Below are 18,559 nucleotides of genomic sequence, written 5' to 3'. Positions count from 1 at the left end.
TCAATTATTTGCAGAATAATTTTGAACCTGTATACATGTTCAAAGATGCTGCAGGAATGGCAGGAAGAACAAGAGAAGAACATTAATCGAGCATCACAATCTTTTCTCAGTATCTTTACGTATTTGAAGTCATTTCGGTAACACTTTCTATGAGGCCCCTCCTTATAACGCATTATGATGCGATCATAATGCAGTTATAATGAGGTTATAATGATTTATAACTAGTGTTATAATGACTTATACATGTTCATGATGTGTTATAATAACAGTTATAAGCAGATTATAATGTTTTTTTATAATGTTTTATAAGGGCTTAAAGGGACAACGAGGAGTTTCTATTCGGTTATAAAAAAAGTCTCACGTTAATGTGGATGAATCTCCGCTACCCACACTTGTTAATGGGCCCATTTTCGATAAATATATCGTTCTGTCTCTATCGTTATTTTGTTATTATTAGTGGTGGCGGAGATGCTGGTCGAGCCGACCAGCATTTTTTACTTTCGGTTTCGCAACGAGTCATGAGAATAACGCAGCTGAATCGCCGTTTATGGTCGGAACTACGACGGTAACTGAACCTCTTTGAACCTCTGACTTTAATTCTTGATGAATGAAAACATGAGTCTGTCTTGCGCCGGTCAAAAGAATTTTACGGTGCGCGCGGAGGCTCATAAATGTAGTGTGAAAACGCTTCGCTTTTCCAAAACTCCTCGTTGTCCCTTTAAGCATCATAATGTATCATAAAGTATTATAACTATTCTCTCATGAACGCATTATAATCACAGTTATTATACATTATAACATTATAATAATTTATTATAAGTGTTATGTCAAATAATGGCTGTATGAGATGGTATAATGCTTAAACAGTGATTATAAACCATTATAAGCGGTCACTGGATGCTTTAAGTAAAGTGAGGACACTCTGGTGGGTTATAGAAAGTCATGATACATTATAAATTGTTTATAAGCTGTCATTGGATGCTTTAAGTAAAGTGAGGACACTCTGGTGGGTTATAGAAAGTCATGATACATTATTAGCTAGTTAAAAAATCAATACAAGTGGTCATACTTTGCCTAAGGTCCATGTCCCTCTGGCACCCTCTAGAGGGCACTTCTATAGCCACTGTGCAGAAAAACAGACAACCCATTGTTTAAAATTAAATAGTTTTATTTTTCACAACTGTAAACATGGTCAAAAAAAGACCAAATTTTGTATCTAACAAAATATTGTCAGCCACATGTTTAAGGCCCCGTCCAGACGAATCCGTTTTTTTTGGAATCCGGATAAATACTTTATCGGATTGGCCTCGCGTCCACACAAATCCGGCGTTTTCGGGGGGTGAAAACGGTATTTTTTGAAAACGGGTCCCAGAGTGGGAAAATTTGAAAACGCCGCCCCAGCGTTTTCGTCTGGACGGCCAATACGGATTTTTTCAGAAACGATGATGTCATGCCCCCCACCGCTCTACCTGTAACCTGAGACACACACACAGACACACACACCGCTGCAGCAGCTGCACACTGACAGTCTGTGGACGTAACAACAACAACGGCCGACTGCCGTCGGGTCGCTCAGACGCTGCGGCTGAATCGCGCCTGTTTAATCATCACTGATCGTCATATTTACTCTGACACGACTCTCTGTCAACATTTAATCCCATGTCTGAGTTTGAAGACAGCGGGGGACTTCTTCTTCTATTGAATTACAGCGGGGACCTCCCGTCTTCTTCTCTGTGTTTGTGTGTGGCAGCGCTACAGCGCCACATGCTCCACCCGCTCCACACACGCCTGCAGTATGTACTACAGCGTTTTGGGTCGTTTTCACTGGACCCATGTGGACGCAGGTATTTCTGAAAACGATGCTGTGTTTACGGAGATTTTTTTCAAAACGATTAAGAAAAAGATCGGATTCGGTGAAGCCGCGTATTCGTCTGGACGGGGCCTAAGTGGTGAGATGTTTAAAGAAAACCATAGACCCCGCCCCGCCCTTAAACCAGAGCACTTCAAGATTCCTTATAGGGTCAACAAGAAAACAGAATTATTAAGTGCCTGGTCAAAAACAGAAAGTGGGGATATAACATCTGTTAAATTTTAACTACAGACAACTTTTAATCTTAAAGCAACATTGCGGAGTTTCAGCTCAGTGCTTCCACCATCTGGTGGGAAAAACGAAACTTAACGAAAACGAAGCTTATCAGCCAGCGCATCCAGCGTTTATTCCCATTGCTAAACGACAGTATTTCCCACATGTTTGCAAGGAGACTGTGTGGCGGGTGGTCGGGGGAGGGGAGGAGGGGGTGAGTGGGGTGGGGGGCGGCGGCGGCTGCGGCGACAACGACCGGAGGGGAACCGTAAGTTTCGCTTTTACCCACTACGTCTCTCTCCGACGCAGAGGGAAGGGGGGGAGGAGGGGGGGCGGTGATTGGTACCCGTTCAGGGAAGTTACATAGTGCAGTTTCAGTAACATTGCGGAGTTTTTCGGCCTTAAAATAATGTTTCCAGACTCATTGCAATGGTAGAAAAATGGTTAATAGGATGAATGGTGCTGCCGCCGCAGCCTGAGCCGGGTCGTGTCGGCTGAAACTGCACTATGTAACTTCCCTGCACGGGTACGAAACACTGCCCTCCCTCCTCCCCCCTCCCCTCTGCGTCGAGGGAGAGACGTGGTGGGTAAAAGCGAAACTACGGTTCTCCTCCGGTCGTCGTCGCCGTTGCCGTTGTTTTCTCTTTGTGCGTTGATTGCTTGTTGGCTCATTTTTTGATTCTTGGATTTTTTGTTACAATAAGTTACTTTAACTGATCATGGACCCTTTGTATTTTTGGAAGTGTCACAAAGGAGATTTAAATTAGTAAGTCTATTTTTTTGAAAGACATATGCAACACATATTTTACTGTAGGCTTTAGATAATGTACACAGTTATAAAAACAGAACACAACACACGTAACTAGTGATCAAATAATATTGCTCTGGAACAACCAGTTTGCACACATTTTACTTTAGCCTACTGTTATAAAAACAGAGCACACTGTGTAACTTCAACTTCAGTGATCAAATCATTGCTCTGGAGCAACCAGATTCTTATGGAGGAAGACCAGCTGGTCCACATGTTGTGACGTGTTAACAGCGCTAAAGCCAGAATTAAAACAGTTTTAGCAGCTTTACTGCTATGGTTGTAGCGATGCTAATTTCTGTTAGCCCGTTTTACATTATACAACGTTAGCATTAAGCTAGCGGACTTTATGCTTCAAAAGCAAGCTCACTGCTGTCTGTCCCATAGAAAAACATGACAGCGGCAGCCTAGTTTGGAACATGAACCACGTGACCGCGCTGGCGGCGACATCAAAAGCTGTCGCCACTCAATTGTATCGATCTTTGTCTCGCTCCGGCACCGTTAGCACCTTGTTAGCACCTACACACTTGCTCGCTGGCTCAGTTACACAGCCTCTTGTTATGACAGACAGACCGCTCCACCTTGTGGTTAAATCCTGTATGACATCCAGTAACAGGAGGACTCGCCTTTGTATTACAATTTGAAAAATATAAAAAAAAAAAAATTGAATTTTTTTTTTTTTTGAAAAATATAAATAATCGATTTTTGGAAAATTAATAATCGATTCATAATCGGTCATTTAATAATCGCGATTAATCGATTATCGATTTTTTTCACCACCCCTATAAAACATTATAAAAAAACATTATAATCTGCTTATAATTGTTATTATAACACATCATGAACATGTATAAGTCATTATAACACTAGTTATAAATCGTTATAACCTCATTATAACCGCATTATGATCGCATCATAATGCGTTATAAGGAGGGGCCTCATAGAAAGTGTTACCGTCATTTCTAACTAAGAGATCGGTGATGGCTGCTGGAGCAGTGTTCTTTGGTGTGCTCCTCATCTCAAAAATGATGGAACCCAAAGCATTAATACACTCTATCCTGTGACAGAGTAATAGAAAGTGATCATCTTTGCCACTAGATGTCACTCTAGACCACCATCTCCTCTGGGCTTGTCTCAAACATTGCAGTGTCTCACTTTCTGAGAGCATTATGGCACTGTTTTGATGTTACTTTGTGCTTTGCTATAAATGCTACAAGTTTAGCAAATCACTAATTTTCTGTTGAGTTTCTTTTTTGGAGACAAACATGAAAATTAGAGAAGTGAAAAACTGAAGTAAGTGATGTGAAATCATCTCCAAGTTAATGGTTGTTTCTGGATTTCTCATGCTTAGTTTAAACTCTCCACTCTCTCTGTTGAAAAATGTTTTTGGAAAATAAATAATCAACAAATAAAAAAAGCTTATTTCTCATTCAAGTTCTTGTGTGTGTTTTTAAAGAAACTCTTCAGCATGGAAGGATGGTTTTGCTTTTCTTTTGTCAATCTTAGTACTTTTTCATATTTTTGGGCAACCTAGGGAAAATACTGTAGGCCTATGTCTGAATACATCCATGAAATGAGTGGAAAGGACTCACCACTAAACTGTGGCCAGCTCAAACTCAGTCAATGTAGGCCTATAGTTCAAAAATATGTGGATTTACAGCCAGGCTTCACTTCTAATTGTCTCCTTTAATATCATAGACACTTGGGGCGTCGTTTAGCTCAGTGGGTAGAGCAGTCGCCCCATATGCAGTGGCTATAGTCCTCGCTGCAGCGCCCCCGCCTTGCCTCCCCATTTCCTGTTTCTCTTGACTGTGCTATCAATGAAAGGCAAAAAGTATATTTAAATATTGATATTAGTCTGGTGCTACTATGCTCCATAATATATTCATGTTTTATTGCCCTGATGTTCAGCTGTCAACATGGGTTACACATTTTCTTGGTCCCTTTCTATTTCTGTACATTTCAGCATAAATGTTCACCAACAGTTGTGGTCCTTATCCATGGTGTAAAAATATTAAGATAGTCCATGCAATTTTACCTACAGCCTATTTCTATCTTTTTAGTAATAAGTGTTTTTCCTTTCATTGTAATTTTTGAACACCAAGGACCTTTGTTGTCCTAACACTCATACTGATATGTTTTTGTTGTTGTTTCTTTTAGAGTCAAACACAAGGAGAGTTGTCATGTTGGGAAAAACTGGCTCAGGGAAAAGCAGCTTGGCCAACACCATATTTGGAGAGAAACTGTTCAAGACCAGTGACAATTTTAACTCAGAAACAAGTCAATGTGAAGCACAAACCAGATCCGTCCATGGAAGAAGCCTCACTTTGATCGACACTCCTGGTTCCTATGACACAGAAAGACCAGAGGAGGTTCTGAAACCTGAGATACTGAGGTGTATCATAGAGTGCGCTCCTGGGCCTCATGCTTTTCTCATTGTGTTGAAAGTGGAAAAGTTCACAGAGCAGGAGAAGGCTGTCATCAACAAAATTATTAAGTATTTCTCTGAGGAAGCTTTTAAGTATGCTGTAGTTCTCTTCACTCATGGTGACCAACTCCCTGAAGGAAAGAAGATTGAGGACTTTGTCAACCAGAACAAGTCTCTGAAAGATCTGGTGAAGAAGTGTGGCAATCGATGCCATGTCATTGACAATAAATACTGGAACGGAAATGTAGAAGATCAGTACAGGAACAACCAGTTTCAGGTGGAACAGCTCCTGAAAACAATAGATAAGATGAAGGAAAACCAAGGAAGGTGTTACACCAATGAGATGCTACAAGCAGTGCAGGAAGAAATCAAGCAAGAAGAGGCAAACATTAGAAAGTCACCAGGAAATATGCCAGGGAAAGAGATCAGACGACGGGCTAAAGCCAGTGTATTTAATAGATTTTGGATCAGAGCAGCAGGTGTTGCAACAGGTGCATTGATAGGAGCTCTTTGTGGTGTAGCAGCGATGGTTGCAGTAGTTTATACAGGTTTAAAGATGTCTGCAAAGACTCCATATATGAAAAAAGCTTTACAATTAACAGTAGGAGCATTAGTAGGTGGAGGATCATCGGGTGGAGCAGCAGCGGCAGCAGGAACAGCAGCAGTAGCTGGAGAAGCAGCAGCAGCAGGAACAGGTGCAGCTGGAGGAACAGTTGCAGCTGCAGCAGGAAAAGTTGGAGCAGCACTTACAATTGGAGCTGCTGTATTAGGAGCAGGGGCTGGTGGTGTTCGAGGATACTATGCATCCGAGGAGGCAGAAACACCATGGCAAGCTGTAAAGATGACAGCAGGGGCTGTCAAAGATGACGCCCTGTGTGTCATTGATAGCACAGTTGGATTGTTTGACAGAATTCTACATCCACAGTCAGGACAGGATGGAAAGCCAAAATGACTTGCAAATTTTGAGGGCTCATCATTAAAACATCATATCTCACAGTAAAAACTTGCTATCAGCTACCTTTAATCCATCATTTGATTATGTTTATTCATATACTGGATAATAAAAATGAACGAAAGGCTAAAGCTATATAAAAAAGATTGTCACTGTTCAAAACTAACATCACATTTTTTGTTTGTGCTTTCTGGCTGAATAAAAGTGGATTGTACTCTTTATCAAAAAGGTTAAATAGTTTAGATCATTAATGATAACAAACAATATTGATGATAACAAGCTCTGATGTTGCTGTAAAATTAATGTACTATCATCATTGATGTTAAATTAATAAAGCAGCATAGATGTGTAACATGTGGCATCCGAGTGTACTTTATGGGAGTCTTAAATGACAACATGAATTATCAAATCTTTTGATGATAAAAAAAAGGTTTTGCAGGGTTTCTTCCTCTTTAATTTCTTGTTTGAGTATGGGGGAAAAGAATTAACACACAGGTGAGTAAAAAAAAACAAAAAACAAAACAGTTTTCTACATGAATGTTTCAATCTACATTTTATAATAAACAAATTATAAGTGTAATTTGACCAAGACACCTAAAAACAAAAACACGGCCGTTTTCATCAATTTACAAGCAAGTGGGCAACACACATTGGAGTGAATGGGTTTTCTGGGCACTTTTGCAATACCCATATCCTGCCACTCGGGGCACAAAATGCTTACCACGGGAGTCAATGGAAGTGTTGTTACCTCTTATTCCAGTGCTCTAGTTGGGGGTTCCTTGTCATTTTGGGCTGACTAAGGAAGGTCAGTTTTAAATGGCAAGGCAAGGCAATGCAATTTTATTTGTATAGCCCGTTTTTACAAACAGTTTGTCTCAAAGGGCTTTACATAGCATCACAACAACATCCTCTGCCCTTAGACCCTCACATCGACTGAGGAAAAACTCCATGGAAAACCCTTTTAACAGGGAAAAATTGGAGAAACCTCAGGGTGAGCAACAGAGGAGGGATCCCTCATCCAGGACGGGCAGACGTGCAATAGATGTTGTTACATACAATAAAACAGTTTATAGTTTATAACAGAATGTGGGAAACATGGAAATGAATTCTAAATTCACCTAAATAAATAAAGTTTGAATACAATTAAATAGTGTTCCATGATTATTTGTATATAAATAATAAAGGATGAAATTGCTTGTAGCCTATATCTTGGGGTCTCTAAACACATGCTACCACAGTATATTTTGGTCATGTTGTATATTGACTCAATGATCACGTGTAGGGGAGACTGGGGACAGTTGCAACACTTTTTACATTTTTCTCAGTTACTCAGAGACTATTTGGACTAGGCTCACCAAACTTTTATAGATTAAACATACATTTGTCAGCTAATTAGTCATACCATTTAAAGATGGTTACATATGACACATCAATCACAATATTCATTTGAATGGAAGAATCCAGACGTTGCAACTGACCCCAAACGTGGGGACAGTTGCAACACGGATCAGGGACGGTTGCAACATATTAAACATACATTAAATTTCACTAATTAACTTTTTATTTTTGTCTCAATAAGCATAGTATTCCTAAAATATGCATTGTCTTACAGTAATACTATAGTATTATTTAGTTATTTAGTAATATTTATCAGAGAACAGTTGGAGTTTTGTTTTGCGTAGAACATAGGCCTTGAGTCAATGTGCAGAGGTTAACAGTGGTAATGAAACTCAATAGCTCAGTGTGAGACAAGAAGAATGGAACTATTTGCAATACAAGAAACTTTTATAAACATGTACTCTACTTTTGGATGATTTATTCACTGTATGACATCAAATAAATTTTCTTTTCTCTAATTTTCAAAGGAAAATATATGTGGCTACGTCTGTCCCATAGAATAAGATTACAAATTGCATATTTCATTATAGGAAGTTATCTGGAGAATTATTTTGAAATCTTAGTCTCTCGTGGTTTAATATAATTGGCTGTTCTGTTCATCATGAGGAAAAAAATAGCTATATTGTGCCTATTTTAAGCTAAAAATGTTTCATTTTATACATTTGCATTTGCATAGTGCTTCCATATTCAAATGGTAGTTGTTGCAACCGTCCCCACCCTGTCAGTCATGACAAAACTAGACACAATGACACTGACACATGCTAACCATGTCATTTGATAGTCAACAAAACAGTGATTCAAACTAGGTAGGTTTGGATTAATTCATACAAAAGGTCAGGACAGTATGACAAAAATACAGCTCATGAAAAAAGCTACTTTCATACCCTTAAAACAACTTTGTCTCAGTACAAGCAGGAGCAGATGCTACGAAGGAGTATTAGGGCCAGCCAAAAAAAACAAAAAAAACAGCCACCAAAAAAAAAAAAATCGAGCGCAAGGGAAAAAAATAAGCAAAAAAAAAAAATCCGGCACAAGAAAAAAAAAAAAAAGTCAGATGAAAAAAAAAAAGAATCCGGCACAAGAAAAAAAAAAAGTCAGGCAAAAAAAAAAAAAATCTGGCACAAGAAAAAAAAAAAAGTCAGATGAAAAAAAAAAAAAAACAGCCAGGCAAAAAAAATAAAAACTGCAGAGGCTTGACCACGTACCACAACAAAGCGACACGCGACTGTCGGCTCAATGACAGCAACAGAGTGACAGACAGGCTGCCAAACTCTGCAGCGCCATAAAAGTGAACAATAAAGCCGATTAACTTTGACTCAATGACTCAATGACAATGAAAACAAGAAAACTTAAGCGGTAGGCCTACTTCAGAATCAGCACACGAATCACTTCCGTGTCCAACCCCTGCTGCTAACGTAGGCTACAGCAATCAGCAATGCATGTTCTTCATTGCTGTCCCCCATATCCATGGCTGCCCACCACCCAAAACAAACACACACACACAATCATTTATAAGTTAGCCTACATAGAGACGTTATATGAGCTAACGTTTAGCGTGACTAAACGTGACTGGAGACACCTCCGTGACTAGACCACGATCCAGGTCTCTGCCCCCTCCTGTAGTATTTACAAATACTACAGGATAGGCCTATCTCCTCTCCTCCTCTCCTGTAGTATTTGTAGTATTTACAAATACTACTACAAGAGCCTGTCTGTCACTCTGCTGCTGTCATGGAGCAGTCAGTGGCTTGTCGCTTTGTTGTGGTAGCTACGTGGTCAAGCCTGCAGTTTTTCTTTTTTTTTGCCTGTTTTTTTTTTTTTTTTCTTGTGCCGGAATTTTTTTATTTTTTTCCTTGTGCTGGATTTTTTTTTTTTTTGCCTGACTTTTTTTTTTTTTCTTGTGCCGGATTTTTTTTTTTTTCCACCTGACTTTTTTTTTTTTTCTTGTGCCGGATTTTTTTTTTCTTGCTTTTTTCCCTTGCGCCGGATTTTTTTTTTTTTGGGCTGTTTTTTTTTTTTTCTTTGGCTGGCCCTAATACTCCTTCGTAAGATGCTGAATATGTCTTTTCTATTATTGGTGGGTAGAGGGTCTAACTGTGAATGTGCAGTGTGAGTGTCATCACTCTAGCATGTTTCTGATTGGAGAAGTAAGGCTTGTTGCAACCGTCCCTTGTTAGTCCCCGTCTCCCCTACAATATAATGCAAATAAAGTTTTGCATTATGTAATCACTGGTTGTGACAACACAGTCTCACCCCTTTGCGTCAAACGGTTGACGCTTGGTCAAGGCCCCTTACGTCAATATACTGACGTGGAGGGGGTACCCTCGAGGTCGTTTCTCGACGAATAGGGCCACTCATAGACTTGAATGCAAATCCCTCATCCTCGGATTTTGACGCAGGGGGGCGGGACCGTTTCTCCCTCGACGTTGCTCCAGAACGCAAAGGGCCACTCATAGACTTGAATGCGAATCCCTCATCCTCGGATTTTGACGAAGGGGGGCGGGACCGTTCGCGTTGTTTCCAGACGCTCAAGGTACCCCTCAGCGTGGGACCTGAACGCACAGGGATTTCAATTGATTTTAATGCAATCCCCTCCGCGGCGATATGTGACGCTCAGAGCAAGTGCTCCAGCCATCCATTCACTCCTATTCCGATCCGGCCGCGGTGCTGAAAGACGCCGTGAGCTCCCCTCCCATTGGATAACTGATCCTCGTACCATTTGCAGCTGAATTCGTATATTTATACAGCAATTTGGCCGCAAAAATAACATTTCAACATATTTTTATGACATTTCTAACGAGAAATGTGTGTTTTACTTTCAAAATCTATGTTGAACGAATTCAAATTATATTTTGTTTGGCAAATTGAATCTGTTAAAATGTGTAGGCCTACAATATGTTCATTCAGCTTTCTGGCCATAAAAACAACATTTCGGGATATATCTGGCATTGTTTGAGGACATTTCTAGCGAGAAATGTATGTTTTACTCTCTAAATATATGTTGAATGAAAGCAGATTGTGTTTTATTTGTCCTGTAACGATATCACAGCTTGTGCTTGTGACTGTCGAGCCGCTTTGGGCGTCATGTTGCCATAACAACGGCCCGCAGACCTATTTCTCCAGCCGACAGGCGGACATGCAGCTTCCGCGTTGTTGCCGAGGATGTGACGTCATTGCAACGGCGCCACCGGTCGCGACCATAGCCTGCGACACTGCCATCTACGGCGTCTGGACGGAACTACAACACCTTAACAGTGTGGAAATTAAGCCATGTTGATTTAATTCAACAACATGTGAATAAACAGTGAGGAATCAGAACAGTTAGACAGCTCTTTTTCAACAAAGTCTTGTACACAATGAAGGATTAGAAATGAACACTGCTTTTTGGCCATTTTGGACACTTCTGAGTGGAACACAGCCCTGATATTTGGCACGCTCAATCTGCTCAAAGGTCTGGACTAGAAGCTAACATTTCAGCTTCTCGGCTCAAAGTATTGGTGTTTTATGCCTGAATTGATAGCAAAAATCGTCAAATTTCACATGAAAAGTTGACCTGTGACCCCTGTGAAGGTCAGATGGGTCTGTAATTGCTAACACTGGATGACCCTAGGCCCTGCCCTGATAAACCTCTGAACGTAACCCAATGAATGTGGAAGTTATTAAAGAATAGCTGTGTCTCCTGAAAATGGAGCCTTAATCAGTTTGTCCAATGTAAAACCAGAAATAAAGGAGCTGGCTAAAGTGGTGCAGTTGTGCATAAACATTACTACAGTGGACGGGTTCATTCTACACTATATTATAAACTAAGGTTCCTGGGCGGGAGGAGGGAGAAGGGGGGAGAAATGTTGTTTTCTGGAATTTAAAAAAAAAAAGGCCTATATGACTTGAGTTACTTGAATTATTTGGACTTTGTTGAAAAAGAGCTGTCTAACTGTTCTGATTCCTCACTGTTTATTCACATGTTGTTGAATTAAATCAACATGGCTTAATTTCCACACTGTTAAGGTGTTGTAGTTCCGTCCAGACGCCGTAGATGGCAGTGTCGCAGGCTATGGTCGCGACCGGTGGCGCCGTTGCAATGACGTCACATCCTCGGCAACAACGCGGAAGCTGCATGTCCGCCTGTCGGCTGGAGAAATAGGTCTGCGGGCCGTTGTTATGGCAACATGACGCCCAAAGCGGCTCGACAGTCACAAGCACAAGCTGTGATATCGTTACAGGACAAATAAAACACAATCTGCTTTCATTCAACATATATTTAGAGAGTAAAACATACATTTCTCGCTAGAAATGTCCTCAAACAATGCCAGATATATCCCGAAATGTTGTTTTTATGGCCAGAAAGCTGAATGAACATATTGTACACATTTTAACAGATTCAATTTGCCAAACAAAATATAATTTGAATTCGTTCAACATAGATTTTGAAAGTAAAACACACATTTCTCGTTAGAAATGTCATAAAAATATGTTGAAATGTTATTTTTGCGGCCAAATTGCTGTATAAATATACGAATTCAGCTGCAAATGGTACGAGGATCAGTTATCCAATGGGAGGGGAGCTCACGGCGTCTTTCAGCACCGCGGCCGGATCGGAATAGGAGTGAATGGATGGCTGGAGCACTTGCTCTGAGCGTCACATATCGCCGCGGAGGGGATTGCATTAAAATCAATTGAAATCCCTGTGCGTTCAGGTCCCACGCTGAGGGGTACCTTGAGCGTCTGGAAACAACGCGAACGGTCCCGCCCCCCTTCGTCAAAATCCGAGGATGAGGGATTCGCATTCAAGTCTATGAGTGGCCCTTTGCGTTCTGGAGCAACGTCGAGGGAGAAACGGTCCCGCCCCCCTGCGTCAAAATCCGAGGATGAGGGATTTGCATTCAAGTCTATGAGTGGCCCTATTCGTCGAGAAACGACCTCGAGGGTACCCCCTCCACGTCAGTATATTGACGTAAGGGGCCTTGACCAAGCGTCAACCGTTTGACGCAAAGGGGTGAGACTGTGTTGGTTGTGATCATAGACTGTAAAATGTGTGAGAGAGTGAGAGAGAGAGAGTGAGAGAGAGAGAGAGAGAGAGTGTGTGTGTGTGTGTGTGTGCGTGTGTGTGTGTGTGTGTGTGTGTGTGTGTGTGTGTGTGTGTGTGTGTGTGTGTGTGTGTATGTGTGTGTGTGTGTGTGTGTGTGTGTGTGTGTGTGTGTTGTCTCACATCCCAAATCCAAAGGTCAGGCTTGTATAAACTCATATAATTTTTATGGTCACCATCACTCTGTATCCAGTGAAGTGAAACAAACACCAGCCAAAAGTAGTAGCATACTTTTTATTACATCAGAGTGATCATTAACTAGACTAGACAAACAGATGTGGCAAATGTATATTAGAGAAAGTCCTGTATAACATAGTCATTCAGGCTGTAGATGAAGACACATTATTCGTCTTGTGTCTTAGTATATTTCTAATGGTTCAAACATAAGTGAACCAGAACAAGAGCAAATAAAATAAGACACTGGGCCTTTATTTGAGAACCTGGTTAATTACTAACTCAGTTGCCTTTTTTCTTTTTTGACCACATGGCAGGTGAGTTCAGATTACTTTCTCTTATTCTGCCATTTCTTATGTTACTATTTACTAATGCTCCTTTGAATTATTTCCTTTTCTCAATGAGCAAAACCCATTAAAAAGAAATACAGTACATTGAGAGATGATACAAAAAACTAACTTGGCTAAAATTATGTCAAACATCGCACTGCGAAAAAATAAATTAAATTTCCTACAGGAAAAGTGACCAAGCATAGTACTCACTAAGCATAAGGAAAGAACTAAATGTATGCTGCAGAAATAAATTAACCCTTTGATGCACAACATGGGTCTAAAGTGACCCGAGTTCGTTTTTTTGTGCTATATCTTTGCAAAAAATGTATTTCATCATATAGTATTCCATCCAGGTATTCCTCAATTAACTTGTTTTTGATCATAATACATCCTTATTTTATTTTTTACTTTTTTAATAAAAACACATTTTGTATCACTACCCCTCTAATGCGCAACATGGGTCTAAAATGACCCACATTCATTTCCAATGTGATTTCATGCTGAGTGATAGTTTATTTGCTGTAACTTTTGAAATCTATCTATTTTATGATTGAATGTTCCAAGTATTATTTCATATCTTGATTTTTATTAGTGGGGTCATTATTTCCACTTTTCATTTCTTACTTTGTGTCAAAAATGAACAAAACTGTCTCAGTGGAGTGGACCAAGCATAGCAAGAATACTTTAATTTTAGCATTCCCTCACTATCTATACCAACAGCAGACCATTGTTTCCTTGATTACATTACTTGTTCTTTTCCCCCCATTTGTCTTAATTTTCTATATTACAATTTATCTCTTTAAGTATGTGTGTGAATGGCACTTATATAACTGCTGCTACTGTAGTCTCCAATGTCTTGGTCCACCAAGGCGGCGGGTGCGGGCCATCACATTTTGGATCCATCCATTTAGACTTGCACTTTATCTATTTATACTTGCACTTGCACTTTAGAAACTGGCACTTTATACCTGGCACTTTATAGATCACATGCACTTTATGTATATGTGGCAAGGTGAAGAGGGCCCGGGCGGGGATTGAACCCACACCTCCCGGGTAATAGTCATGCGCGCTTGCCAGTCACCCAAAGGGACATCCCCTTGGCCAAGTAGCCAGGGCACATGATCAATTGGAGGCATAGTGACAGGAACCTCAACTGTCACATCTCTCCCCCTCTTTTCACAAGCACGTCCTCGTGCTTCCGCGCAGGCTGCCACACATAAGGAATCCATGGACCCACCCCTAGTGCTACATGGATCCTGCCAACAACGCCAGAATGTGGCAAGGTGAAGAGGGCCCGGGCGGGGATTGAACCCACACCTCCCGGGTAAGAGTCACGCGCGCTTGCCAGTCACCCAAAGGGACATCCCCTTGGCCAAGTAGCCAGGGCACATGATCAATTGGAGGCATAGTGACAGGAACCTCAACTGTCACATATAGGTATGAATGTGTATGATTGTGAACCACTGTAATTCTTGTGTATTTCTGTCTGGTTGTGTGTTACAAGGGACTACGGATGCAAATTAGCAAGTTGCTAACTCTGATGCATTTACATTTGTGCACACGTACGAATGTTCATTAATGTGTATTGTCCCTTTTAAATAAATAAATAAAATGAATAAATAATAGCTCTGTTGACATATTCTACTGTGGTCAACAGCTAGCCATAGTTTATTATGTCTGAGTAGGCTATTTCAATGTTATATCTTTGAAATCACTGCACAGTATTTATCATTTACTTCAGTAAACATTATTTTTTAAGCACATATAATCATATTTACTTGTTTTACAATTATTCCAATTAACCTAATGAAACATATGATGACTCATTCAAGATAACTGTGAATAATTGATAAGGTTTTAGTTACCTTGAATAAGTAGCTACATTATTTGTCATAAAAGGGAAATACCTTAATATTAGCAAGCTGTTAACATGATGACATGTTCTATCTATATTAGAACATCTCAACAGCTACCAAGCTAGCTGACATGTTCTACTGTAGCATACAGCAGAATGTAGAAATGTCAACAGCTAGCTAGCTAACTGGTCCACTCTGAGACTTTTCGTCTGTTTGTTCATAAAATAAAAAAGTAAAAATGGAAATAACACTCTGTACTAATTAAAAACAAGGTATTCAAATGATACTTGGAAGATTCAATCATAAAATATATTGATTTTAAAAGATCGCAAGACCGCAAAGAAACACTCACCCAGCATGAATTCACATGGAAAATGAATGCGGGTCATTTTAGACCCATGTTGCGCATTAGAAGGGGTGTGCATATGTTGTTCATCAAAGGCTTAAATCTGAGTTATTATTCTTTTCTAGCACCACCAACAAGGAGGATCATCCTCCTGGGGAAAACTGGAGTTGGGAAGAGCAGCCTTGGCAACACCATATTGGGAGAGACTGTGTTCAAGATAAACCAGCTTCTTGTCTCACAAAGAAGTAAATGCCAAGCAGAGTCAAAACTTGTCAAGGGGCGAAACATCACCTTGATTGACATGCCAGGATTCTTCGGCACGAGCACGTCAGAGGAGGACATGCAGTCTGAAACACTCCAGTGTATCGTAGAGAGTTCCCCTGGGCCTCATGCTTTTGTCCTTGTGCTTAAAGTGGAGGGCGTCACTGATCAGGAGAAGGAGGTCATCTCGAAAATGTGCCAGTTCTTCTCAGAGGAGGCTTTACGATACACTGTAGTTGTCTTCACTCATGGCGACCAGCTTCCAGAAGGAATGAAGATTCAGGAGTTTGTCAGTCAGAGTGAAGGTTTGATTGATCTTGTTAAAAAGTGTGGTGGTCGTTGCCATGTCGTTGATAACAAATACTGGAAAAGTGAACCACAGAGCGGATACAGGAGCAACCAGCTGCAGGTGGAGGAGCTGCTCAACACTATTGACAAGATTGTAGCAGACAACAAAGGTGGTCACTACACAAATGAGTTCCTACAAGTAGTGGAGACAGAAATGAAGGAAGAGGAGGAAGCAACCAGACAGGAGGGAAACACATGTCAGAAAGAAACCAGAGAGAAAACCAAATCTTCTGTCTATAAGAAGAATGTTGCCAAGCTTGCTTACGTTGCAGGTAAATGTTTGATGATGGCTTTGCTTGGATCAGAAGTTGCACTTTTAATCACTGCTGCAAAAGGTCTGAACATAATTAGACAAGCAGTGACAAAAGCACGCCCAGGAGAAGAAAAAACACCTGCAGGAGCAGCTAAGGGGAAAGCTGCAGAAGAACAAGCAGTGGCGATACCGGGTTACAAAGTACTAACGGCACTGGTGAAGAAAATGGCCAAAACCACAGCAAATGTAGGAGGAGAGCAACAAGGTGAAACACCAGGACCAGCACTCGAAACATCAACAGAAGATGCAGTTGACGGAGCAGCAGCAGCAGAGGGAATAGCAGAAGCATCAGCTGAAGGAGCGGTGGAGATGGTGGCTGCAGCAGAGGGAGTAGGGGAGATGGTGGCTGCAGTAGAGGGAGAAGGGGAGATGGTGGCTGCAGCAGAGGGAGTAGGGGAGATGGTGGCTGCAGCAGAGGGAGAAGGGGAGATGGCGGCTGCAGCAGAGGGAGTAGGGGAGATGGCGGCTGCAGCAGAGGGAGAAGGGGAGATGGCGACTGCAGCAGAGGGAGTAGGGGAGATGGCGGCTGCAGCAGAGGGAGCAGGGGAGATGGCGGCTGCAGCAGAGGGAGTAGGGGAGATGGCGACTGCAGCAGAGGGAGTAGGGGAGATGGCGGCTGCAGCAGAGGGAGTAGGGGAGATGGCGGCTGCAGCAGAGGGGTTAAGTGAAGGAAGTGATGTGGTGGCAACAGTGATGGAAGTGGCAGAAGCAGCAGCAGAAGCCTGTTGCATTCAGTGAATCTACAGCTGATGATGCTGATTTAAAGTCTCAACAGAAGTTACTTTTACATGTTGTTGCATAGGAAATGGTCAAATGCAACACATGTGTCTACATTTTAAGTGCTGAATTAAGAGGGTGAGTTTCTGCATTCTCTGTAAATACATTTTAAATTCACCTAAATAAATAAAGGTTGAATAAAATGAAATATTGTTCCATGATTGTTTTTATGTAAATAATACAGGATGGAATTGCTTGTACATTTTGGGGTCTCTAAACACATGCTACCACAGTATATTTAGGTCATATTAAGAATTGAGTCAATGACCACATGTACAATGTAGAGTAAAGTTTTGCACCAAACAAATAATATGAGCATTCAGGGCCATCAGATATATTCTTTTGTTTATTTTGAATACAAATGATACTCTGAGTCAAATTGAAACGGAAACTATTTCAAACTGAGCAACAGCACAACAACACGTGTGTGTGTTCTTGTACATGCTACGTTGTGAGGACCGGAACAAGTTTTTAACCAACAGAGTGAGGACATTTTTGGGAAGTGAGAGTGACATTTTGGCCGGTCCTCACTTTTTCCAAGGGCTGTTTGAGGGTTAAGACTTGGGTTAAGACGTTAGGTTATAATTAGGTTTAAATTAGGTTTAGAGTAGTGGTTAAGTTTAGGCATGTGTGTGTGTGTGTGTGTGTGTGTGTGTGTGTGTGTGTGTGTGTGTGTGTGTGTGTGTGTGTGTGTGTGTGTCTTTAGAGGGGAGGGGTCATTGGGGGAGAGACTGAGCAATGTCTGGTTGCTGCAGCCCCGGGAATCTACAGAGCAATTGTCTTCTCTGAGGATGTGAGGTTATCAAAAGTGTATATTAAACATTTTAAATCTCAATAACACACATAGGAACAAAAACCTACAACTGTTTATTTTGTAAATAAAGGTTTGAATCACTTTATTCTTTTTATTCATCTGGGCAGGCAGGGGTTGTGGGTGGGACGGGGGGAGTTTCTCTACCTGTGACTTTAGTAATAATTTTTGTTCACCTTACTGTTTCTGTGTCAGTTTCTGCGACTGGGTCCAGTTCCTTTTGTAATCATTAACAGTTTGAATTCAATAACAAACCCCATGCACCTAACATTGGAAGTTCATCACAAAGTCCCATTAAGAGCAGCCAAGTCGAGTGGAAGCAGCACAGCAACAGGAAAGCAGCCAGAGAGTAAACACACACATCAAGTCACTCAGTCTGTTAGACTGGACTCCTCGCCGTGTCGACTTCTTCTTTCACATCATGGGTGGTGAGTTTCATTCACTAATATCAAAATCGCTTTGTGAACACAGAGTGGACTTCAGTTCACACACTGTAAAATGTTAAAGCCCCAGTACGGAGCTTTTAACTTGATACACAAAAGTCTCTGGTTTCTGCTGATGTGTCTCTGTTACCTACAACAGCAAATGA

At 41.0% G+C, this 18,559-nt stretch overlaps 1 protein-coding gene across 1 annotated transcript; it reads left to right on the top strand.

Annotated features, from left to right (window-relative positions):
* Positions 1-5,056: 5,056 nt before the first annotated feature.
* On the top strand, positions 5,057-17,120 carry LOC311001491 (GTPase IMAP family member 8-like; the record flags this gene model as incomplete). Its single annotated transcript, XM_083992579.1, has 2 exons — positions 5,057-5,951; positions 15,586-17,120. Exons 1-2 carry the CDS (start codon positions 5,075-5,077, stop codon positions 17,118-17,120), a joined length of 2,412 nt encoding a protein of 803 aa, XP_083848705.1. The 5' UTR covers positions 5,057-5,074.
* Positions 17,121-18,559: the final 1,439 nt, after the last annotated feature.

This window comes from Trachurus trachurus, assembly GCF_905171665.1.
Source record: "Trachurus trachurus genome assembly, chromosome: 18".
NCBI classification, from domain to species: Eukaryota; Metazoa; Chordata; class Actinopteri; order Carangiformes; family Carangidae; genus Trachurus; species Trachurus trachurus.
Note: the sequence above shows the minus strand (reverse complement) of the source record. Positions and strands in the feature narration are given on the sequence as shown.